Source organism: Branchiostoma lanceolatum, chromosome 15, assembly GCF_035083965.1.
Source record: "Branchiostoma lanceolatum isolate klBraLanc5 chromosome 15, klBraLanc5.hap2, whole genome shotgun sequence".
Lineage (NCBI taxonomy): Eukaryota > Metazoa > Chordata > Leptocardii > Amphioxiformes > Branchiostomatidae > Branchiostoma > Branchiostoma lanceolatum.
In genome coordinates, this window is record NC_089736.1 from 12,608,635 (window position 1) to 12,633,938 (window position 25,304).

Below are 25,304 nucleotides of genomic sequence, written 5' to 3' on the forward strand. Positions count from 1 at the left end.
TTTACAGATGTATGAAATCTGATAGATACGAAATATGCAAGGTACATGTAGCAGTTTCTCAAGCAATGTTTCAGACAGCATCCGCTGTCTTTTGTCAGTGACTGACAAGATATACATGACTTTGTGTGCTAGATTAAGTAAATCATATTTTCTCAATTTGTCCAGATACTTGTATTGGACAGACTGGGGAGAGAACCCCCACATCGGTCGTGCCTGGTTGGACGGCACCCACGGTAAAGTCCTCATCAACAGTTCCAGGACCAAGATCGGCTGGCCCAACGGTCTAACCATAGACTACGTCACCAAGAGGATCTTCTGGGGAGACGCACGGGAAGACCACATCCAGTTTGCTGAGGCTGATGGATCCAACATTCAAACAGGTTTGGTTATATTTGATCAGTGACACTTATCACCATCTTTGATGAAGATTTTCTATATCTGTATAGCCAGACCGGTATAACTGCCCTTTGGCGTAACACGCCAGCTACTAGAAAGTAAGTCACACTATGGTAGTTTTAATGTACAGTAACTGTACATACCAACTGCTCCAATGAGAAATAAAAGATACTCTTTAATTTGCTTTTGATTTGTGTGACCAAAAAACATGTATAATGACTGTTTTTTAAGTTGCCTTGGACTTAAAAATAAAAGATACTTAACACGTAGAAAAGAAAGTACAGATAACCCAACAATACCTTATCCGTGCAAATATTGTTAATTGCATTCTTAAGTTTTCTAGTCTTGGAATCTTCTTATATGTTGGCAACATAGCAGTGTTTCTTGCCTTTGTATGTCTCTGTAAACTAAGAGAGGTAGGCTTATTGTTATCCTAGTCAGAAAAAAGCTTGACGAAAGACTACATGTTGTAAATTCAAAAGAACAAGGGGTGACTTTGATATGAAGGAAAAAAAAAACTCTTGTAGTTCAGCCTTAAAGTAGTTGTTTGGCACCCCATTCCCTATTGGTTACAGAGTTAGGTAGCAGGGAGAAGGTTAACTGTACCTTTGTTTCCCAAACCCCACAGTCATCAGTGAGAGCGGTATCCCCCACATATTCGGCATGTCGCTGTTTGAAGACTACATCTTCTGGACAGACTGGGAAACAAAGGGAGTCCACAAGGCCCACAAGTACACCGGAGCCAACGCAACCCAGCTGGTCACATCCGTACACCGACCCATGGACATTCATGTCTATCATCCATTAAGACAAAGGCCCAGTACGTTTTTCCTTTATTTAATGTTGTTGCAAAAGGTGCAAATATTTCAACAAGCAAGTACATGACACAAAGATGGTTGTGAACTTTTAGAGCCAAAGTCTGGATTGAAACTTGTAGATGGCCATAGAAGTAGAAGAACTTGTGTCATTGCTAACTTTTAGGCACACACACGCACGCACGCACACACATACACACACGCACGCACACACATACACACACACGCACACACACACACACACACGCACACACACACACACACACACACACATACACACAATATGGTGTATATAATAAGTTTATTGCAAGTTCTTTCCCGTAGGCTAATTGTAAGCACATGTAACATGAAAGGACGGACAGACAATGGGTAACAAAATAGCATTAAACTATTCTAGTCTAAAAACTAACACTAAATTCTATCTTATTTGGGTTTTACGTCTTTTTCCGAGACAATGGAAGACAAATGATTCCAACTTTTGCTGTACCGTGTGGGTTTTGTGATGTTAAGAGGAGAGTAGTTTTATTTTTCATTTGTAGCATAGCATCCATGTATAAAATCCTATGACGACTTACATATACTGTACAACGAAATGTGCCGTATGTTCTAACAGTTTTTATCAAATCATGTATACTGTCATTCAGACAACTACAATGAAAAAAATATTCCCTCTAACATCATCCTTCTATTTTTCCCCCTTACAGTACCTAACCACCCGTGCTCAGTAAATAATGGCGGCTGCCACAACCTGTGTTTACTCCAACCTGGTGGGAAGCGAACATGCGCGTGTGCCGAGAACTTCTACCTGGCCTCGGACGGAAAGACCTGTCTGTCCAACTGCACGTCCAGCCAGTTTGAGTGCGGCAACTTCAAGTGCATCCCCTTCTGGTGGAGGTGTGACACGGAAAACGACTGCGATGATGGCTCGGATGAACCTGAAAGCTGTCGTAAGTAGACTTCATAGATTTAAGTAACGGTGGTTACTACAGAAGGGGTACAGACTACTGGTACAGAAGCAGTCTTTCAAATTACTACATACAAATCGAGAGTCATCCGACAAACTGGATGACTGTCATAAATAGACGTGTATGCATTCATTGTGCGTGAAGCCACTAGTACATGACTTGTGTACAAATCGTTCTGTAGAGGATCTATTTTTTTTCTTTAAAGTGACGTGAACCATGTCTATATTTATTCACTGTACCTATAGCAGCCAAACACTGCCTATCGTCCTGGACAGGTCCTCTGTAAAGGTTTAAACATTTGCTTTTTGAAAGTGACGTGAACCATGTATATGCATTCAATGTGCGTGGAGCCGCCAAAACCTGCCCCCTCCATAGTAGATTAATTTTCATTTCTTTAAACTGACGTGAACCATGTGTATGCATTCGTAGTGCGTGGAGCCGCCAAATCTTCGCCGGCAGGGCTGTACGAGCAACCTTCATGGAGGTTGCTCGTGCAGCCCCTATTGTGACCTCAGTTGACCTTAATTGTTATACAAGCACTCCTGCACAGCTTTCGAATTAACTACATTGTTTCCATTTAGCGCCCTTCGTGTGCCGTCCTGGCCAGTTCCAGTGTAACAACTCTGAGTGTACCAACCCTGCCTTCATCTGTGATGGAGACCAGGATTGCACCGATGGCTCGGATGAGAAGAACTGTGGTAAGACACCATCTCAACTCAACTCATATAGTAGATTAGTTCATATATGTCATTATGTGCTGACCACTGGTGTAATATCATTTGGTTTGAAGTACACCAGATTCTTTTCAGCTATATTTAAAGGACAAGGGAGTAACTTATGATAAATTGTACTGTAGCTTCATAGTGGTAGCCATGCATCCAGGTTGTAACATGATGGTAGCCCTACAGTGTTATATATACTATTATGTAATCTCTGTTGCGGAGAGCATGTTTGCGCATAACTGCACCATCAAAATTTTGAGTGGCTGTCTCTTACATGTGTGTGTTGTCTACATCATAGACAGAGTTAATCATCAAGTATCTGTATTGAAAGCATAAACTGACTTTACCGTAAAATCCCTATCAACGTACGCACTTTTTAAACTTTTCAAGTTGCAAGCAGGTGCTCCAGGCTGACGCCAAAGTCGGAGTGCGTACGTTAAGAGGGTTCTTCCTCGGAAAAATTGCATATCAGCATGAGAGTATAGTACATCTTCATGCAAATGAAGTGTGGAATACTACCACACAATCAATCAGTAATAAAGAATGAATAATATATATATTTAAATTGATATTTTCTACCCAGAAATATTTTCTCAGTAACCCTTTAAGTCGGTAAACATCAATCATGTCAACCTCTTAACTATCCACTGAAATGCTGGAGAGGGAGTGCGTACGTTAGGAGGGTTTTTCCCCCGAACGTTTCAACTCACTGAGTCAGGCCCCCAATCGTCCCCAAATCAGGGGTGCGTACGTCAGGAGGGGTGCGTACGTAAATAGGAATTTTACGGTAAGTCACAGGTATTGACAGCTTCCCTGTACTTAAGGTTAATTATCTCTTACCTTTTCCCTGCAGCCTAACTCTGTAACTTATGGAGCTTTGGTAGCCAAATGGCTACTTCAGTGTGCCAAAGGTTAAATAAGCATTCATGAAATTGATTGTTTTTTTCTGCAGAGCACCATACCTGTCTGCCGAACCAGTTTAAGTGTAAGGGGGAGAACAAGTGCATCCCTGGGATCTTCAGATGTAACGGTGCCACCAACTGTCAGGATGGTAGTGACGAGCAACAGTGTCGTAAGTAATCATACTGTAATCATTATATTATCACTTTGTCTAGGTACAATATTTTCAGAAAACTGGACACTATTATAAGTTTGAAAATCAAACTTTGTGAGACTAGGCATTTTGTGTTTTTAGAAAAATTTTAGGGGTTCGAATTGTGCTTGAAATATTGTTACTGATGTACAAATGTAAATTGACAGCAGACATTTGACACTTTGCCTTATTTTGAACAATTTTGGGGATTGGAATTGTTTAAATGAGTGCCTAAAATATCTCAACCAATGCAAATTGACAGCATTTGAAACCAATCATGGCAGAAAGAAGCATCTTCGAAACAAGTTTTTATCAGTCCTAGGAGCTACACTTCTAGAAAAAACCGTGACTTCTTATTGTCACCAAGTGCAAATGTACATGAACAGGGGAAAACCACCCTGAATTGTAGAGTTTGCTTACAATTTTTAAAAATGAACATAGTTTGATGTTGGAATTATAGCTAAGATGTTGTTTGAAGCCAGTCTTAGATTGTACTGCACTGTCTATACTACAAACTGTTACATACAGATTGTGAAGTTACTAAGCATACATGTACATGTCAGGGTAATTATAACAGAGATTTTTCCCCCTTAGCTGAGAGAACTTGTGCAGCGAACCAGTTCAAGTGTAACTCCTCCAAGATCTGTATCCCGCGAGTCTGGATGTGTGACGGAGACAACGACTGTGGCGACGGCTCAGACGAGCCCAACAACTGTACCGCACGGAGCTGCTCTGACAACGAACTACGCTGTAACAACACAGGTTTGTACTCCCTTCCTCAGCAGATTACCTTTACTGCTTAATATATAGTAATACCAATCGTCCCACACAGTCATCTGCAAATTTGCACACTTTATTCTACCCATCTTTGCCTTTGCAACTATCAGCATTTCGAGACGAATGAAATTGATTGCAAATGAGTATTTAGCATCTGTTTATGATACAATGAATCAGTATTGAAATCTGTATTAGTAACTAAGAAAAGTAGAGTCTTGTATGTATGGCTTCTTTTGTATCAACTTGTTTGTTTGTTTGTTTGTTTGTTTGTTTGTATGTAGTTTTAGAAGACCTTACAAAAGTCACTGTACTTTTGTTGTGTTAGTAAAGATTACTTAGCTGTATGATGAGTAGTGATAGTTGCAAGAAAGAAGTAAGAAAATGGATGTAACTATTTTGATTTTTGAGTTTATAATTATGTATGTTTTGGAGATGAAACTGGAGAATGTAAAAACTTTGCACTGTGTACTTTGGCATAGCTTGTGATGGTAAAATATTTTGTTTCTTGGTAAATTGTTAGAAGTGGATAAACACTGTGTTTGCACCACTCCAGGACGCTGTATCCCGGCTAGATGGCAATGTGACGGTGACAATGACTGTGGGGACGGGTCAGATGAACAAATCGGTGTCTGCAGTAAGTCACTCTTCATTCTTATCTTCAGATGCAGAATTAAGAGATGCAGTCCTTAAGGTAGAATATAAACTATTAGCCCTCTGTACATGGAAGACTGTTGTTGAATGGTAGCTCTCGGTCCATGTTCATTGTACTTCTCAAATATAAGCATTTGCATTTCACTGGAAAATAAAACCAGTGCATACTTCAGTTGTAAGAGTTGCCGTCCTAACGACGAGATGGAAGCACTTGGTCCTTCTTGTACTTATGAAAAGTCAGGATTTTTTTGTGTGTAAACTGAACTTTTATACTGTACTGTGATTCTTGATTTATTAATGGTAACTTAATTTTAGTTACTAAGTCTTTAACGGTCACTAGTCAACTGCTAAAATTTCATCATCGCAAATATCAATTACTAACATTTGAGACAGTGATGTTTGTTCCCACCATTGAAATTAAATGCTCCCCAACCGTTGAAATTACATGTACCAACTGCAATATGAAATGGATTTACAGTATACTGAACAAAGTGTTTGTTCTTGTTGTAAAGGGTAGAGCAAAGATTTCTTTTTACTGTCAACTAAATTTGATTGAGATGCAACTGTTCTTTTATGGTTATATTAGGTGCCCGTACTTGTGACCAGTACCAACACCGGTGCAACAACAACAAGTGTATCCCGGCCCGCTGGCGATGTGACTATGATGACGACTGTGGGGACAACTCTGATGAAGACGGCTGCAGTAAGTATCTGGGATCATACAGAACGTCGAGGTTGATTGATATGTTTTTTTGTACTTTTGAACTGCTGTGAATGGCAACACACTGTTTTCTTCTTGGAATAAGTCAGTTGCTATTACAGTTGTGCCCTAGTGTGAAATCATTCACACATATTGTCACAGTGGAAGTTGTTCCCCTTACAAATGGATACAACTGCAAAGCTATGGTTGTCCCTTGTCCTCCCAGTGTTTTTCCCGAAATTTATTTCATTAGTTTGATTTCTTAATCAGGTCATTGGCCCTAGACTTTACTGCTGTATTCAGTGTGTTTTGGTTGGGAATGATGCGTTTACTTGAAAAATACCCCCAACTCCTACATATATGGGACCCGCATATACAGGCACTGTAATGTGCAACCCATATGTATAGGGGTCCTGCTGGACAAGGGTTAAGACATAGTGATAGGTATTATGATAGGCATTGATTTTTTTTAGCCTGGAACTACAGAAGAAGCCACATTGAAGAAATCAGACTGAATGACAGGCTGAATAAAAATTCTAAATGGGAACTATACAGCTCTCTTGCAGATGTCTTACTGGGGATGATTGTGGTGCACAAGATGTTGTTGATTAGCTGAAGATTCAACCACTCTCAATATATACATGAATCATGATAGACATGTAGTATCCGTATTGTTGGAATGGGAATGATAAGGGAAACCTGAATTGTTTATCATCATCTTATTTTCAGCACCATGGCCATGCTCTGAAAGTGAATAAGATGTTGCTTAGCTGAGGATTCAGCTCAATATACTATAGTCATGATAGGCTTGTAGCATCGGTATTGTTGGAATGGTGAGGGAAAACTGAATTGTTTATCACCACTCTTGTTTCAGCACCATGGCCATAACCTGAGACTAAGTAAGATGTTGGTTAGCTGAGGATTCACCCACTCTTAATCATGATGCATCCAGCATCGGTATTGTTGGAATTGTAAGGGAAAACTGAATTGTTCATCACCACTCTGTTTTCAGCACCACGGCCATGCTCTGAGAGTGAGTTCCAGTGTGACGACAACCGCTGCATCCCCGGCCGCTGGAAGTGCGACGGCGACCACGACTGTGAGAACGGATCAGACGAAAGCGGCTGCTGTAAGTTTCTCTTAATCCTGTTTATTGTGATACCCTTTTGCTAAAGGCTGATCTTCCAGGGTTGAATCAAGGATCAAAAATGCATTTTGCTTCGCTGTTCAAAAACCTGAAGTCAAGTTCTTTCTGAGTATGGTGCTTGTTGACAACAAAAGGATGAGGGAGGGAGAGAGAAATAATAGAATGTATGATTAAGTTTGAATGTTGCTGTACTTTATAACATCCTATAATCTAGTTTTCTCAAATGTAGAACTTGTAAAGAACTATGCATAGGACAACCCAGAAAAAGGAGAGAAAAGAAATGAAATAATAAAATCAGAAGTAAACACAAAGTAAGGGATGGAGGGATGATATGAGAGAAGCACAAAAGATAGGAATTAAGTAACCGAGGTATGCTAAAAATGACCACTAAAGAGTTAAAGATTAAGGAATAAAGAGAAGGAAGGATTGTAATGAAGAAAATGGATAAAAGGGATCTTAAAGTTTAACCTCCTTGCTGCCATTACAAATTGGTGCCAAATGGCTATCATAGCAAGAATAGGGTTAAAGGGAGCAATTGAAAAAGCTATATACATTTAAATTCTGGTTGTTAGAAATGTTTTGCATTTGTACATTGTTTTATGCTGTTTTGTTTTTGCTTCCACAGCGGCTACCTGCCTGCCGAACCAGTTCCAGTGTAGAAACGGACACTGTATCCCACAAGGCTGGCACTGTGATCTGGACAGAGACTGTCTGGATGGGAGTGATGAAGACAACTGTGAAACATCAGGTTAGCTTCTTATACAAAGGTCTTATACTATCTCCTTGTGGTGATATGATGTTATTGTAGGTTGTGACCAAGGGACATGTCAATTAAAAAAATGCAACTGATCGGTTTCCATCTTGCTTTGCTTAACCATTCTTGAATGGTAACAATGTCACTCAATGCCACTCCTTGTGGAGTCTCTGGTGGCTATTCAATCCAATAAGGGCCGCCAGCACTGGTCTAAATACATGTTTTACTTTATCTTTGTACTTTGACATTGTTGCAATTAGCCTACTGGCATGAATTTGCAATAAACTTATATATTATTATATTTCCCTCCTCTGCCTGTGCTATGGAGTGAAATATAATAACTCGATCTCTATTGTTTTATTTAAAAAAAAATCTATATTCAATCATTCATTAATACATAGCAAAACAACAATGTCACAAATATAGACAGATATTGTTACAGGGGCCATTCCCACTGGCTTTTTTGGCTAGGGTGTGCTCCCATACAAGATTATGACAAAGCAGCTATTGGAATCAAATTCAAAATGTTCCCTTGTCTTTTCAAAACCTTTCTGCATTGTGTTTTTTTTGGTTATGACACAAAGATAGAAGAAGATAACAGTAAACAAATCATTGGTGATACACGATGTCACTAAGTCAAATATTCAAATTAATCAATATCGTATGTTGCAGGTAGGGATGCATACATGTACCTAAACCCACGTTCAGGTTCAGGTCTGGATTTGAATCCAGAGGTTTAGGTTCAGGTCCTGACCTAATAAGTCCGAATCTGAACCCGTGGCACATTTGAATAATATTATAACGGCATAACACGAGCAACTCGGCTTAATTCAGTTGAAGACTCTTAAACAAAGACTACTCTCAAAGATACAGCATAACTGCAAATTGAAATAAACTCAAACTTATCTGGTTAATTCACTAAGAGTGGTAAGTTCTGACACAACAGTGCAAGTAATTCTAAGTTAGATTAGTGTAGTCTTTACATCGATTCACTTGACTTTTGGTGCAGTTTAGGGATGTGTACTTCAACCAACATTCAGGTTCGTGTCCAGATTCGAATCACTGAGTTTAGTTTTTTTTTACCTAAACCTAAACGTTTTTATGAGTCCAGATTTGGTTCAGCATTTAGGTATGCATCACTAGTTACAGGGTGAGTTTATACACAATCTACTTACGATGTGTGATGGGTGTTTTATATGTTTAGAGTCCCCAGGAGTTCTGTGTAACGAAGGAGAGTTCCAGTGTAACAACACGCTGTGTAAGCCACTCTCCTGGAAGTGTGATGGGGAGGACGACTGTGGGGACAAGTCTGATGAGGAGGCCTTCATGTGCAGTAAGTTATGCCTCAGTTCTTACTTACATGTAGCTTCATAAAGTTGTGTTCTATGCTAAGGATAGACTGGACTAAGGATATCAAAATGGGTTGAGTAAGATGGCCTATTTTACGCCAAAAATAATTACTCCATTGACTGGATAAAATGTTTAAGTTTCAGTTGCTTGAGTAATTATTTTTGGCACATCTTATTACCTGGATGTTTAACCTTCGTCAACAAATGGCCTATTTATGTTGCATTTCTTGGACTTAAAGCTACAAAGTTTTTAACATTACATCAGGCCACACCAATTTATTGTCTTGGTTAACAGAATTTTAAAAAATTCTTTAAAAATGTGAGATTGGAAAAACAACATGAAAACAGAATCTCTGAAGAATAGTTTTACTTAAGTGCACACAGTATCAGGGAGTGAACAGGGTCATGTGCAAGTTTTCACCCCAGCCTTCTGTTTTCATGATTTTTTTTTTTGGGGGGGGCTAAAATTAAAAAGAAAAATCTGTTAACCAAGAAATTAAATTGGTGTGGCCTCAGTTTGGGAAAATATGCGACTAGAATTGATATCTGGATGACTGAAGGAAAAGACTTGTACAGTGCTTTACTATAAGCCAACAATTCAAATGTATAAAACTTATTATAGATTATATAATAAACAGTCTGAAAGTGCTGTGTAGCTTTTGTGTATTCAAGTTAGTAAAGTTTAATATGTAAAGCAGACATTAAGGCAGGGAGTTGTCCTTTTCTTTGAAATTATTGTTGTTTTGATATTAATCTGTATTTCTGTTGCTTTTGTTTTTGCCAGAGAACTTTGTGTGCCCGCCCACCCGTCAGTTCCGTTGCCGTAACGACAGGGTGTGTCTACCCATCTCCAGACGCTGTGATGGGTTCAGCCACTGTGATGACAACTCCGATGAAATTGACTGCAGTAAGTGTCGTCTTACAATCATACAAAACCTCTCTTAATGGTTCAGTTGGAACAGGGAAGTCTTTACGCTTGTGCCTAGATTAGCGAAATGTTCAATTTGTTTGATATCCCATTAAAGTACTTCATAACTCTATTTCTTATGGTTCGATCTAATCAGTAAGCAAGAATTTTCTGGATTTCCCTTTTCAGAATACTGTAAATGAATTTCAGTTTGCATGGTTTTGATTTTGCACTATCTTCGCGGCAGCACTACATGTACGTGTGTAGTCACATTCTGCTACAGTATTGGACAAAAATGCTTGCAGTGGTTTTAAGTTTGCTGTTAAACGGCTGCCACAAAAAACGCATACATAAAACCACCACAAATATTTCTGCATTTACAGTAATATCTTACAGTACCTGTAGTTAGATCGTCATTATGTGTTATGTGATTATTATGAAGGATTAGATGTAAAGAGATCCAAACATGTAGTGACAGGTACATTATGTAGTAAGCTTTGTTTTGTGATCCACATTCTTGTGCTTACTTGCAGTTTGGAAGTAATAAGTTTTTTTTTTTTTTTTTTAAGTAGCTTGTTCTTAGAAGAAATTCTATCTTTTAATTTCTGTGTTTTATGCCTTTTTAAAATGATTTTAGGAGCACCAGCAGAGAACAGAACGTGTACAGCAGACGACTTCAAGTGTCTGTCAGGCAACAGATGTGTCAAACTGGACCTGGTCTGTAACAACTACGACAACTGTGGGGATGGGTCCGACGAAGGGCTGTGTGGTAAGTTATGGCCATGTATCTATGTACACCGTGTATGAAGGAGCTTCAGGCATAAGCCTTAAGTGTCAAACCTCTGCTTGTAAAAGAGCCCAACACACTTATCGAGAAGCGTGACCCGATGTGCTTGGCCAATAACGTGGGACGTAGAGAAACCACATTGCGCTATTACTTGAAAAATCATCATGCTTCACCACAATTGAGGATGACTGCTTTATCTTACTACATGTATTTACATGCGTAGCTTGTATTTATTATAACATTGTCCCTTTGTTGTGGGAACAACAACCTTGTGACAAGCATGAATCCAAAATTTATCCAAGTTGGTAAAATACATTATGGAGAAATTAAAACTAAAAGTTAAATACCATTTAGTCCATCTTTTTGACTAGGCAATCAGTTTAATTTCTCCTAAACTTTGTGACAAATTTACTTGTTGGCTTGTTAAATTGATAGTCGTACATGTACATGCTGACACTTTAAAGGGAGGAAGACTATGCCTGACATAATTTTATCTTGATTAAGAAGTTCCAAATACTTCTTGGGTAAAGTTCCTTTTTTTGATTATTAGAGTTATGAATTTAGAGTGATGTGTAAAGTATTTGCAACAAGCATGGACTTTTTTGTATTGTAATGAATTATTTCCTATGTTTGACAGGTCCTCCTAATGTGAACGAGTGTCAAACCAACAATGGGAACTGCCAGCACATGTGTACAGACCTGCCTCGTGGACACTACTGTACATGTAGGGATGGGTACACCCTCGGGGATGACCTTACAACTTGTGAAGGTAACCTGAAACTGTTGTTTGATCATTAGATTCTGCTCATTTGTGGTGATGTTTTGCTGAATCTTGCAGTTCTTGTAACAGCAATGGTTGCTGACTTCTTACATACTGTTGCTGTAATTTTCTGCCAGATCACATGCATATATCTGTCACTCCCCCCCGAAAAAAATGTGTCTAAAGAGATCTCCAATGCAACATCATCCAGTATAATGCACTCCTTCTATCTATAATTTGTAGTTGACTGTATGAAAACTGCTGTACTTTTTGTTATGTCAATAAAGCTTCTTTAAACTGTGCATACCAGGGACAGGCACAAAGTTGCAATCATGCTGTTTTTCTAAAAGGTATCTGTCACTCCCCCAAAAAAATGTGTCGAAAGAGATCTCCAATGCAACATCATCCAGTATAATGCACAGCCACTCCTTCTATCTATAATTTGTAGTTGACTGTACGAAAGTCGCTGTACTTTTTGATATGTCAATAAAGCTTGTCTAAACTGTGCATACCAGGGACGGGGACACTAATGCAATACTGTTTTTCTAAATGGCAGATATATATAGACCAGTGGATCAATGTTAATGGAGGTTACTGATGGAAAAAAAACAGATTACAACTAATAATTTGCTTTGTACACAATTATAAGCTTTCAGATGCCAAAGTTGAAAGTCTGTAGATGCCAAAGAGTGTTGAGTTTTAACATGTATTTTTTTATTGTTTTCAGATATTGATGAATGTGCAGATTTCGGCAGGTGTTCCCAGATCTGTACCAACACCAAAGGTTCCTACCACTGTTCCTGCTCGGCTGGGTTCACCAAGGCACAACGCAGCAATGGGGTGGCGACATGCATAGCAGAAGGTCGGTTTCAGGGCAAAGTTACTGCCACAGAGCATATCTTTGTGGCAGTGACTATGCATCCCTATAGTCAAAGAGCATATGCTTTGAAAACAGTTCCCCTGTAAATAGTTTCAGTGGGTTTGTAAATCAATTTAACATAGTTTTCTTATGTACACAACCTTATTTCGTGTCTACTGTCTTCCAGAGTGTTAAATGAAATTGTCCTGAGGATCAATGCAAAGTAGACTTGTCCTATTGTGACGTAATTATTTCGATAAGAAAATCTCAGGAAATAAGTTAATATCAAATTGTTTGAAATTACTTGAAAGGTTATGGAAAGACCTTAGTTAATGTCTTAAAATGTTAGTGTTTGGCATTTCTGTGCATTTTGTTCTATTGCAGCTGTAGGTATCATTTGTATTATCTACAATTGACTTACCGCAAAAAATTGTATCCAGCACTATTTGACTAAATAGAGACTTAAATCGACTAATATATAGTATACTACTTTCCCTGTCACCTTTTTCACTCCCCACATAATTTCTCCGCTGTTTTCCTCAATAAATGATTTTTCAGGGTTTTAAACAGACGCACAAAACAATGTTTTTTCCCCTACAGGTGATCCTGATTATCTGCTCATTGCCGACGACAACGCCATCAAAAGAATCAACCCCGACAACATTCGCGACGGGTCCGGCGACGGTTACCGTGGCAACGACAACACACGTGTTGAGAGTATGGACATCGACGTAAAGTCTGGCACCGCGTACTGGAGCAACATCCACACCAGCAGTATCTACAAGGCCACCATACAGCTGGGCAATGGTAGAAAGAAGAGACAGGCTACTGATATTGCCAAGTTGGATGTAAGGAAAAACGTTAACCTTGTCTCATTATGGAAAAGATATGGTGTACAGAAAGTGCGAAATGGAGCGAAATGGAACAAAATGGAGTGAAATGTACATGTACACACAAAAGATTTACGTTAACTTTGTCTCATTATGGAAAAGATTTGGTGTACAGAAAGTGCGAAATGGAACAAAATGGAGTGAAATGTACATGTACACACAAAAGATTTACTTCGTTCCAACGCCAAAGAGTGAAATTTTGTATTGTAACAATTGATAGTTTTTCATACTAGTATGTACCAAACACATTAACAAAGTCATCAAGAAAAAGTAGAGAAAATACCTATAATCTTTTACCAATTTGGTACAAATTAACAAAACTTTATGAAGGTCTTGCAAAGGTTCTTCATTAACTTCTGTGTATAATTCTCTTGAAACTTGAATTTGATGAGCCAAATATACAACCAATCAGTCTCATCATTACAATGTGATAAATAGAAAAACATTATATATGGCTGTTTCTGTATTATTAGTCGGTATCTACAAGTCAAGTAGCAGTAAAAGATAAAGTCGACACAAAGTGCATCAGATTCTCAATACTAGCTAAATTGTACATTGTAGATGTAACCAAAAATTAAAAAAAAAATTGACTTCAAATTTCATATCGTATTCGCTAAATTGAAGGTGGTGACACTTGACCAAAAATTGATGTGTCAGATGAAAGAGAAAACAGGAAAAAAATTGACCTCAAATTTCATCTCTTTTAGATCCGTGGTTTGGAGGAGCCCCGTGGGATCGCCATAGACTGGGTGGGTCGTCACATCTACTGGACAGATGCAAGGAAAGATGCACTGGAGGTGGCCAATCTGAACGGGACCAATCGTAAAACTCTCCTGAGCACCGGGATGGACCGACCGCATTCTGTAGCAGTGGACCCTAAGAATGGGTACGACTGGGTATTCTTTCATTATTGGGGTGAAAACGTGTAATATTGGATTCTCTGCTTGTATACTAAAATAGAGTTGTGTCTTTTGAAATGTTGCAACTCTGGCCTCGAAACTCATAATTCACTGATGCAAGTATCTGATAAACAACAGATAGAAAAAATATGGTTCATGTAATGTACATTTACATGTACGAAGAAAGAAAAAAGGTTTAACTTATAGAAATAAAGAAATTCAGGTCGTCTATTACTGTAAATGCAGAAATGTTTGCAGTGGGTTTATGTTCACGGTTTTCGCGGTGACCGTTTCACCGCAAACTAGAAACCACCGCAAACATTTTTGTCCAACACTGTAGGAGTATGTTGCTATAGCGCTGCCACGGACTTAAAACCAGTACAAACTCTTCATTTTCACCTTAGCGCAAACTTAAATGCATTTACAGTAACTGCTCATATATAGTGCCTTGTGGTCAAATAGCAAACATTGATGTTTGCATTTCTTCATTATACATGTGTTTGCATTTCTTATGCATGCATGTGTTGTGACTGGATGTTTTCCTCTAAATTTGTATTTGTAAGACTTAGTATTAAATAATCTTCATTGATAGTCCCCACCACCTTGAGCATAAAAGAAACTGAACATCGTGTGGCGCAATCGGTAGGGTGTTTCGCCCAGAACCGAGAGGTCCCGGGTTCGAAACCACTGCTATGCCCTGATGCTGTGCCCTTGGGAAAGGCACTTTACACGACTTTCCTCACTCCACCCAGGTGTGAATGGGTACCTGACTTCGGTTGGGGAAGGTCGTATTGAGGTCACTTGCTGGTGCCAAATGGCAGCCTCCCTGACCCTTGCGACAGTTCAAGTGTGGAGCAAATATGTATCTGTTGTGTATTATGTGATTGTAAACCCTGCAGCAATTCAGCACTGGCTGCCATTGCACAGGTAATTTCTGACCAATAAACCTGACCAATATATCAACAAATAACACTGTAACTACTATTTAATTCCTAAGGTATGTGTTCTGGACGGACTGGGGCTTGTCTCCGAAAATCGAGCGGGCGCGACTGGACGGTTTGGAACGGAGGGTTCTTGTACGCGAGGACCTCCAGTGGCCCACAGGGCTGGCCATCGACTACCAAAACAGGCGCCTGTATTGGGCGGATGCCAAGAAGAACACCATTGAGAGTATTGACTTTGATGGCAACGGCAGGGTAGTGGCAGCCAACTACAGCAAAGGTACAGTGGTGAAATAGCAGCAAAACTTCTGTAGGCATTGCTTCTAATTTTTTTAAAAACCTTTAGTACACTGAAGTAGCCGTTTGGCACCCAATTTCCTATCCGTTACAGAGTTTGGCAGCAGGGAGAAGGTTAAAAGGAATGGTTTTATGCATTTCCCCAGTTACTTTTTGCATTTACATGTAGATCCACCAATTACATGAGATCTTGTATGGATGGATGGAAGAAAGAAAGGAATAGATAAGGATTTGATGTCCTCATTTTAGCCATGGTATGAAGTATGACACATGTATGAAGTAAAAGTACATTATATACACAAAGGCACATCCTAAATACAACAAAGGTCAATTATGATCCTTATGCAGAGTTATAAAGTCCCAAGTACAGGACTGGAATAACAAGCAATTATAGTTTGAAATTTTTTTTTTCCATTACACCAGGACTGTATTATTTAAATATTATAATAATATTTCATTGACCTGTTTGAAGACAACATCTATGCATATGTGGGCAATAGTCTTCAATAAAGTGAATTTTGTTTAGTAATACCAACACTTGTACAATCAAGTTAAAAAATGTTTTAATTTTCTCCACACAAGGACTGCGCCAACCGTACCTCATTGACCCGTTTCAAGACAACATCTATATGTATGTGGGCAAAAGCCTACATCAAAGCATATTTTATTCACCCGCATGTAGTGAAATTAAGTTTAAAATTTCTTCCCTCAAGGACTGCGCCAACCATACCTCATCGACCTGTTTGAAGACAACATCTACGGGACGACGTACCTGACCGGCGAGGTGTTTAAGGTGGACAAGTTTGGACGAGATAACGTCACGGTCCTGGCCAATAACCTGCAGCACGCTTCTGATGTCGTCATCTTCCAACAGCACAAACAGGATCAGACAAGTAAGGCTTTTCATAACATTCTTCTGATCATCTAGAGCGACTCATACAGAGTAACCTAACCTAGCTAGTGCATAGTGAACTAGACCTTCACATCAGGGCAACCTAGCCTATAACCAGGGCAAAATGAGAACCTTTATGCTGATTGGTCAATATCTTAAACTCAAGTTAGAGCGCCTTGCACTAGGGAGGCACAGAAGTATAAAAGAAGGAGTGGTCCGATCTCTGTTATTCTTCATAAAGACAAATAAAGTCAAAACCGGTCAAATTCGGTCTCAGCACTGTCATTTCCCAGAGCTATGACTATGAATGATTCTTCGGATCATCTTAATGCGTTTATGTCGTCTTACATTCACTCTGCACTCTTAATGAAGTCAAACAAATTTCTTTAAAAGTAACTTGTGACGATAACAAAAAAGATTAGGACGGTGTTGAACATGAATTTGGTCAATCAGATTTATAGATCTTTTATAATTTTTTGATTGTCTTGTTGAATCTGTGCTAGATCTTTCTATGCAGCCTTGCATTGACAAGGCAAGGTGATATTTACATGATGTACATGTGTACAAGTTTTCAGATGATATGTAGTAGAATTATACAGTAGTAGCAACATCAGTTTTGTAATTAAGATCTTTGTGTTCAGGCATTTATTTCAGTCAACTTCACAGAATAAAATCTGTGACCAGCAAGTAACAAGAACATAATATGTAATTTCTTGTTTATGGGTGACTCCTTAGAAAACAACAATACAAGCAAACAGCGATAAACAATATGAAATAAGATAATGCTAACAACTGTGATATCGGAAACCGTTTGGCAATGATTGGTCATTATTGATCCTGAAGAAGGCGACAGTGGTCGTTGAAAATTTGATCCGTGAATACCTTAGTGTTGGAAGAAAGTTTAGCATTGTATTATATATATTTATAAGCTCACATCTCGTTTCATTCTCATCCCTCACAGTTACGAACCCCTGCAGTTCCTCCAACTGTACCCACCTGTGTTTTCGTGCACCCATGCCTGGTGGTGGGACAATCTGTGCCTGTCCCAACGGAGGCAACCTCGATGGAAACTCCTGTCTGAATGTACCAACACCTTCACCTGGTAAGAATGAAAGCCCATGTTCTTTATACTAGACATGTGCAATGGCCGGGAGTGTCCCTGTGGTGTAGTGGTCTGCGCTTCTGGTACTTGCCACATCTGGTTCAAATTACTTGGACCAGAAGGCCTGGGTTCAAGCCCCGGGTTAGGACACTTCTGGACAAGAGGCGCATTGAGTCATGCCAAAGACTTTATAAAAATGGTACATACTTCTGAAACAGTATGGAAGTTAAACACACTCCACTGCCAGTGGACTAGCCCCCTGCTGCAGTGATTGCACCACAGTGTGGCCCAGGGCTATGAAACGGGGAAACGCCCTATACATCAATTATGGTGTTGGAGGATTTTGATTAACTAATGTGCAATGGCCAAGTGAGTAGAGTGTTCGCCTTGCATTCAGTACGTTGTGAGTTTGATCCCAAAGACTTTGATATTTGTACATACGGCTTTCTCTGCTTATTATAGCATTTGTTAGAGTATGCTAGTTAAACACACAGCACTGCCAGTGCTGTAGTGTTTGCACAGTGCTTTGAAGCCCAAGGGTTATTGAAATGAGACTATTGCCGCCCTATATGTACCATCTGGGTGGGAAGGACTTCTTTATACTCTATGTTTGTCATGTGTTTAGACATACAAAATTCACATTAAGTAAAAGGAAAGGAAAGGAAAGTGATCTCGAACCAGTTTAGCTCAAATGAAGTCAATGAACAGATGAGCTAATTTTCCACTGGGCGTGACAGGAAGACAGACGCTATATACAGTATTTACAGGTTCATTGTACCGGGGAAATTCCCCTAGCTCTTTTCGAAAAGCACAATGAACAGTGGACCACGTCTTAACGTCCCGTCCTAAGGACTGCGATCCTTTCCGGTAGCGCGCATGTCGGGTGAGTGACACAGCCGGGATCGAACCCGGGGCTTCTAGTTCCAGAGGCAAGATCGCTAACCACTGGACTACACATGCTACGCTGACAAAAAGTCTGACAATAGCATCTTCTGCTCAGCACTGAAGTAAAGTTGAAAACAAAACAAAAAGCAATCGTGGAGGAGGCTAGTAGTTTTTAAGACCATTTTCTCAAAATCCTCTGTCTTGTTAACCTTGTGTCGGTGAGAAAACTTGACAACAGTATTCTTTTCTTGTTGAAAATGTCTGCACTGTATACATTCTTTGTGATATGTTTATGTCTTGTAATGCCTTCAATATTTTTCTGTAATAATCTAGATATGTGCTATATGTTTGCTTCAGAAGTTATTTCTTCAGTTTGATAAGAATTTGTCATACAGATTTCTTCTTCAGTAATACCTAGTACTACTATTCAGTGACTTCTACTACAGTGTACTGATTATACTTTTATTGTTCTCTAGCACCAACAACGACAGCTTGTGACCAGGCTGGGATTATATGTTACAATGCAGGAACCTGTATCACCAATGAAAAAGGGGACCCCAAGTGCAAGTAAGTCAGCTATGCACCGCTTTGGGATATACATCATACTTTTACCAGATTGAAAGAGTGTATATTTTTTGATATGCAATTCTAACTCTTTGACATAAACATGGACTTGTGCACAATGTATACACTGTTTGTTTTTATCACTTTAGCACACACACTTGCTAACTATATCAATAAACATGAAGCACTGTGAAGGAAAGGTAAAGGTAGTCTCATAGCCTCTTTGAGGCCATAGGGGCAGTGGGTTATTATCCACTGTGTCTAGAGTATGGTATTGGAAGCCTATCCCCAACCAAAGTACCAGTCAAGTATCCATGTTCACACCTGGATGGAGTGAGGGAAGCAGTGTTAAGTGCCTTTCTGAGGAACACAACCCCAAGTTAGGACAACCGGGAATCGAACCTGTGACCTCTCGATCTTAAGTCTGTTAGCTACTCACTCTGTTATCTATATACACGACATACATGTATGGTGAAGACAGTGTTTCCATTACATGGAACAAAAAGGGTTTGTTCGAATTGTGAAGACTTGCAGTAGAGCAACAGCTCATAGATTCGTGGAAATGCGTCACATTGCTGTTTCTTGTCTTGAAGTTGAAAGTTGTCATGATCATAATCAAACATTGCGTTGCATCTTCCCCAGGTGCCATCCGAACTTCCACGGCCCCCATTGCACACTGAACAAGTGTTACCTCTACTGTGCGAACAACGGGCGCTGTCAGCTGAACTCGCTGGAAAAACCAGTCTGTACCTGTGTCGGAGAATTCTTCGGGCCTCGTTGCAACTCCTCATGCGATAACTACTGCCAAAACGGAGGCAAGGCAACTTTTATAACTTATACTGCCTCTGTTCTATATGTGATTCAAAACTACTTACTTGTTGGTAGTATGACTGCTGGAAATGTCTGTGATTTCTTATAATTATGATTTAAAACAACACAGTGCACTAAGTCTAAGAAGGGGTTTTTCTAGCAAAAAATTGCAAGGGGGAGTATTGCAAGGGAGCAGAGCAGCCAAGCGGGGGGGGTGGAAGGGGGGGTCCCCTTGTGGAGTTTTAGAGAATCTAAAGTTAAAACTGGGCATTCTAAGGCTTCCTGAGGGTAAAAATTACTGTCAGACAGATCACAGTTGAAGACTGTGGCCACATGTGACCTACATGTAGTAGCATCCCTGGCCAATCAGATTCTTATACTCGTCAGAGGATCTGCTCCCCAGGGTAAGGGGGCGCATGGTCAGGGCAGCGTTGCCCTTGTTCCCCTTTTCAGATAATCCCCTGTCTAAGAATACTCCAAAGGCTGATTTTGATACAACCTTTGCTTGTCTCAATATTTATTTATTTATCTATTGGTTCAGCATGTATATGCCATGGTTGCTCAACTAGCCAGAGGCTATTACTAAGGGCGAACCCATGTGCAGCCATAGGACTGTAGGTTTTGAACCACTAACACCGGGAAGGACCCCTACTCTTTTCGATAAGTGTGGTTGGTTCTTTAACATGCTTGAGGTGTGGCTCTCCTCAAACATGGGACCTCCGTTTAATTTCCTATCCAAGGGACGTCAGTAACCGAAGCTAGGTAGTACTAATTTACACCTGAGTGAAGTGAGGAAAGTCGTGTAAAGTGCCTTTCCCAAGGGCACAACATTGGGGTATTTCGGTAGTTTCGAACCCGGGACCTCTCGGTTGTGGGCGAAACACCCTACTGATTGTGCCACACGATGTTTCAATATTTTTCTTACATTCCCCATTGCAGGCACCTGTAGTGTGAGGGGCAATAGAGGAGTTTGTGACTGCCCGCTACCCTACGGAGGTGACCGCTGTGAAACAAATCTCTGTGACGACCGCTGTAAAAACGGAGCGACCTGCACTGTACTCTCTGGCAGTATAACTTGTGTGTAAGTACATTGTATCTTTTACCTTGTAGATACGTAGCTACATTTTTTTTCTAGACCATGTACATGCGTATGAGGTTTAAAATCTCCAGGTGAAAGAGAAATCACACTGATCTTTGGACTTTGTGTGTTTTAAGTGAAATTTCAGCTTATTTGTACTGAAAATGTCAGGATTAGAAGTCAAGGTGGAAACATTCATGTATTGGAAAAGCAACTGAACTAAAATCAAGCAACAATGCCATGATGCTTTAATTGTTATGTATTGGATCTTATCAATATCTTATCAACAGAATTCAATGCAGGGTTATTAGAGAATGATTACAAAATAAGCTTTAGAATATTTTCAAACTAAGTAAAGATGTTCTGAATGGAGTTTAAACTGTAAATGCCAACACAAAAATTGGACTTACCCAAATTTTCGACTGTTCAGCTCCAGTCTTTGTCCAGTAAAGATGATTTGCTTGTCACTCAATGTCTAGTCGCTCTTTTGAGGAAAAATATCACAGCAATACATTTGCAAAGAAAATTCAGTCACAAAAATAACGAAACAAGATAAACGATCATCAAAAAAACTTGTCAGAAGCCATGCCATTATCTGAAATCATTTTCCATTCCTTGTATGTACTGTACACGTAGTTCAAGTTGAAATGTGGTGTACTTCGGCAGTGCAAAATGAAAAGAGTACACCTATAGTCGCAAGAAAACAGTGACTCAAGCAATAGAAAAGATTTTGGAAATGGTCAGACTTTTTAGGTAGCATCTACTACCTTTCGTCATTCATTGAACGAGAAATGTAGACTACCATGTTTTAAACCAAAAAAGTATGAATTGTACTCCTAGTCTTTCACACAAATGTATTTGAAAATTGAATTTTGGACACAGTCAAACATTTCAGGTACATCCACTACCTTTCGTCAGTTACTGAACGAGAAATGTAGACTACCAGGTTTTAAACCAAAAAGTATGACTTGTGCACCTACATGTAGTCTTTCACACAAATGTATTTGAAAATTGTATTTTGGAAATAGTCAAACGTTTCAGGTAGTATCCACTACCTTTCGTCAGTTACTGAACAAGAATTGTTGACTACCAGGTTTTAAACCAAAAAGTATGAATTGTGCACCTACATGTAGTCTTTCGCACAAAATGTATTTCAGTCAAACGTTTCAGGTACATCCACTACCTTTCGTCAGTCATTGAACGAGAATTGTAGACTACCAGGTGTTAAACCCAAAAGTATGAATTGTACACCTAGTCTTTCACACAAGTGTGTTTGAAAATTATATTTTGGAAACATTCAAACGTTTCAGGTACATATAGTATCCACTACCTTTCGTCAGTTACTGAACAAGAAATGTAGACTACCATGTTTTAAACCAACAAGTTTGAATTGTACACCTAGTCTTTCACACAAATGTATTTGAAAATTGGATTTTGGAAACAGTCAAACGTCTCAGGTAGCATAGTCTTTCACACAAATGTCCTGTTTCCCCATATAGGTCGCCTACCTCTGCATGCGAATCTTGGTTCTGTAGTAACGGTGGTGCATGTGAAATAAATAAGCTTACTAACATCCCATATTGCAAGTAAGTACGATCGGTTGGTGGTTTGTGACATTAATACATGTAGGTAGTAGATGGGAGCAACTCAGATTCCAGATTGAAGTGTATGCTTTGCTTGGTTGTAGTTTGGTGTGGCAAAAGTGTGGTACATGTATGCAGGGATCTCCCCAGAAATATAGAGCAGGATGGGGGGAGGGTGTGAAGCACAGGAGCAATATTATAGGCTTAGCTGGAAATTTAGAGATTTTTATTTTAGCTATCGAAACATTTCAAGATTTTTGTATTAGCTATTGAATTTTTGTATTGGGTAAAAAAAATTTCGAGATTTAAAAAAAAAATTGAAATAAAAAATTGAAATACCCTAATTTTGAAAATCAACAGGATGGAGCTGGGATTAGAACAGAATGGAGCAGCAGTGTTCTATATATTCTTTAGGGAGATCTCTGTGTATATATGCATGTACGATGTAACTGTCTGAGTGAATTTTGCATGGTACTGACTAGTACATCCCCATCTAATTTCTTTCACTGAAGACCTAGTAATATCGCAACATGGTTTTGAGATGTTCTCAATATTTGGTGGGATTTGGACGACACCATTTGGTAGAAGTTGGTTAAGAATGTGTTTCATGTGAGATTATAGCAGTATTGTTACCACCACTAATGGAATTGACACAAAAATTGTGTCGAACTCTTTATAACCTACCGTGTACATCATCTGTATGGGCAGTGGGTTGTTATCCACTGTGTCTAGGGCATAGTATTGGAAGCCGGAGTCCAACCCTCTCCTTCCAATGCCTTCTATACCTCCCCAACCAAAGTCAGCTACCAATTTTTACACCTGGTTGGAGTAAGGAATTTCGTGGCAAGTGCCTTTTCCAAAGGCACAAGATTGGTGACAGGACAGGATTCGAACCCAGGGGTTCGGGGACAAACACCCTGGCGTCACACCACATGGCCCCACAACACATTCTTGACCAACTAACAAAATGGCATTGTCCAAATCCCACCCAGTATTGAGAACACATTGAAGTCATGCAATCGTTTCTTCATGAGAGAAGTTAGCTGGTTGTTGACTGTAGTAACTGTTGTATGCTGTGCATCATGCGTGACTAAATCTCTAACTCTGTCCTTCATCTTGTGTTTCATTTTAACCACTTATGATTTGCAGTGTGATTAGACAGCTTTTGTGTTGTGAAGTTTTGAAATACCCGACAGAGAAAATAGAAAAGACTAAAAAAAAACAGTGAAGGTTTTGTAAAAATGTAGTTGCATGTGCTTTTTGCACCCCAAAATACACAAAAAATCTGCACTATCTAAAACCTCTATTTTCAGCTCCTAAACCGTTCAAACCAAAGCTAAACGGCTGTTCCTATGAACTATTTTCTCTTACAGTTGTCCTGAGAACTTCCACGGACCACAATGCGAATCAACAACAGACTTGTGCTTCGATTTCTGCCAGAATGGAGGGAAATGCAGTTTAGATGATAAAAACCAACCCGTGTGCGCGTAAGTATATTTTGTGCCATATATAGCTACATGTATACATTGTACAATGAATTTGTGTATATATGACATTACATACAAATTGAAGTTAAGGAGACTGAAGTTCCTATTATTAGTAAATACTTGTTAGACAATGTTACTCTATGATGTTACTCTATGATGTATATTGCTGTTGTTGTTCTTCTAGTCAATTCATTTATGAACAATATTCAATTTAGATGACCTCACAAAAGTTCCTGTAGTTTTGTAGCCACTGTCTATGAAGATACCTGATAGTAATTATAAGATGATTCAATACATCTAAATGTTTTTTTTCTCTTTTTCTATATTTTGATACTGCAGGAAATTCCATATTTTGTGACTTTTTGTAATGCCTACATTGTATATGAAAGTTGTTGTTGCTTGACATTTTGTAATCATTGACTTAGTAATGTATTGTATGTGAAATCTTGAGAAGGATCGTTGTAACTTTTTTGTTCATTCTATGTCCTTTTATTACAGCTGTTTGAAAGGGTTTGAGGGCCAACAGTGTACAGAAACTGTTCCTTCAACTAAAGGGGAACGGAAGGGAGAGGGTGGCGACGGTGGAAGTAAGACAAGTATATTGTTATTCCAATTAATTTGATTCAAGTATTATTTTATCTTTTTACCTCAAGCTACAGTATCATACGTGTAGAATATTCAATAGGGAATAGCAAATAAAAGGCATTGTAGAAAAATAGTTTTAAGTTAGGCCATGTTGATTTGATTATGGATGACATCCTCTGGGAACCCCAAAAATGATGCGTGCGAATAAAAAAAGTTTGGCAAAAAAAAGATGCCTTCGTTATGAAATCTGCGTTATCAGGAAGGATTAAAAAAAGCCTAACACACAGAGTATATAATACCGAATAATAGGTTCTTCATTTTTGCTCTTCCACATCTTCTTTGACTTTGCCATTCTACCATATTCATCCTTTTTCCAAAATATTTTTTTTTCAATTTGCAGCATATATTTTCTCATTTTGCCGCTGCTTTGTATGATTTACAGCATAGCCGAAAACTTGTAGAAACAGACGAAAATTTATGCGTGCGTGGGTGTCATCAAATCAACATAATAATAATAATAATAATCAAATCAACATGGCCTAATTTACAATTGAGACTGAAAGACCATTTTCCACAGTTTCTTGCACACCCCAAAAAAAATGTTTTTCA

General features: G+C 39.1%; 1 protein-coding gene across 1 annotated transcript in view; it reads left to right on the forward strand.

The window, feature by feature from the left end:
• The window catches only part of LOC136421283 (low-density lipoprotein receptor-related protein 1-like), a 128,650-nt gene that overhangs the window by 97,517 nt on the left and 5,829 nt on the right, over nucleotides 1-25,304 (forward strand). Inside the window, exons 65-90 of the mRNA XM_066408513.1 lie at nucleotides 166-380; nucleotides 1,025-1,216; nucleotides 1,916-2,158; nucleotides 2,758-2,874; nucleotides 3,851-3,970; nucleotides 4,586-4,753; nucleotides 5,322-5,402; nucleotides 6,006-6,122; nucleotides 7,132-7,248; nucleotides 7,892-8,014; nucleotides 9,225-9,353; nucleotides 10,154-10,276; nucleotides 10,914-11,045; nucleotides 11,701-11,832; nucleotides 12,551-12,685; nucleotides 13,283-13,530; nucleotides 14,280-14,458; nucleotides 15,469-15,692; nucleotides 16,423-16,602; nucleotides 17,563-17,703; nucleotides 19,065-19,155; nucleotides 19,795-19,967; nucleotides 20,902-21,043; nucleotides 22,540-22,626; nucleotides 23,997-24,110; nucleotides 24,609-24,697. Of these exons, the coding sequence (XP_066264610.1) occupies nucleotides 166-380; nucleotides 1,025-1,216; nucleotides 1,916-2,158; nucleotides 2,758-2,874; nucleotides 3,851-3,970; nucleotides 4,586-4,753; nucleotides 5,322-5,402; nucleotides 6,006-6,122; nucleotides 7,132-7,248; nucleotides 7,892-8,014; nucleotides 9,225-9,353; nucleotides 10,154-10,276; nucleotides 10,914-11,045; nucleotides 11,701-11,832; nucleotides 12,551-12,685; nucleotides 13,283-13,530; nucleotides 14,280-14,458; nucleotides 15,469-15,692; nucleotides 16,423-16,602; nucleotides 17,563-17,703; nucleotides 19,065-19,155; nucleotides 19,795-19,967; nucleotides 20,902-21,043; nucleotides 22,540-22,626; nucleotides 23,997-24,110; nucleotides 24,609-24,697 (3,812 nt within the window). The remainder of the gene's footprint in view (nucleotides 1-165; nucleotides 381-1,024; nucleotides 1,217-1,915; nucleotides 2,159-2,757; nucleotides 2,875-3,850; nucleotides 3,971-4,585; nucleotides 4,754-5,321; nucleotides 5,403-6,005; nucleotides 6,123-7,131; nucleotides 7,249-7,891; nucleotides 8,015-9,224; nucleotides 9,354-10,153; nucleotides 10,277-10,913; nucleotides 11,046-11,700; nucleotides 11,833-12,550; nucleotides 12,686-13,282; nucleotides 13,531-14,279; nucleotides 14,459-15,468; nucleotides 15,693-16,422; nucleotides 16,603-17,562; nucleotides 17,704-19,064; nucleotides 19,156-19,794; nucleotides 19,968-20,901; nucleotides 21,044-22,539; nucleotides 22,627-23,996; nucleotides 24,111-24,608; nucleotides 24,698-25,304) is intronic.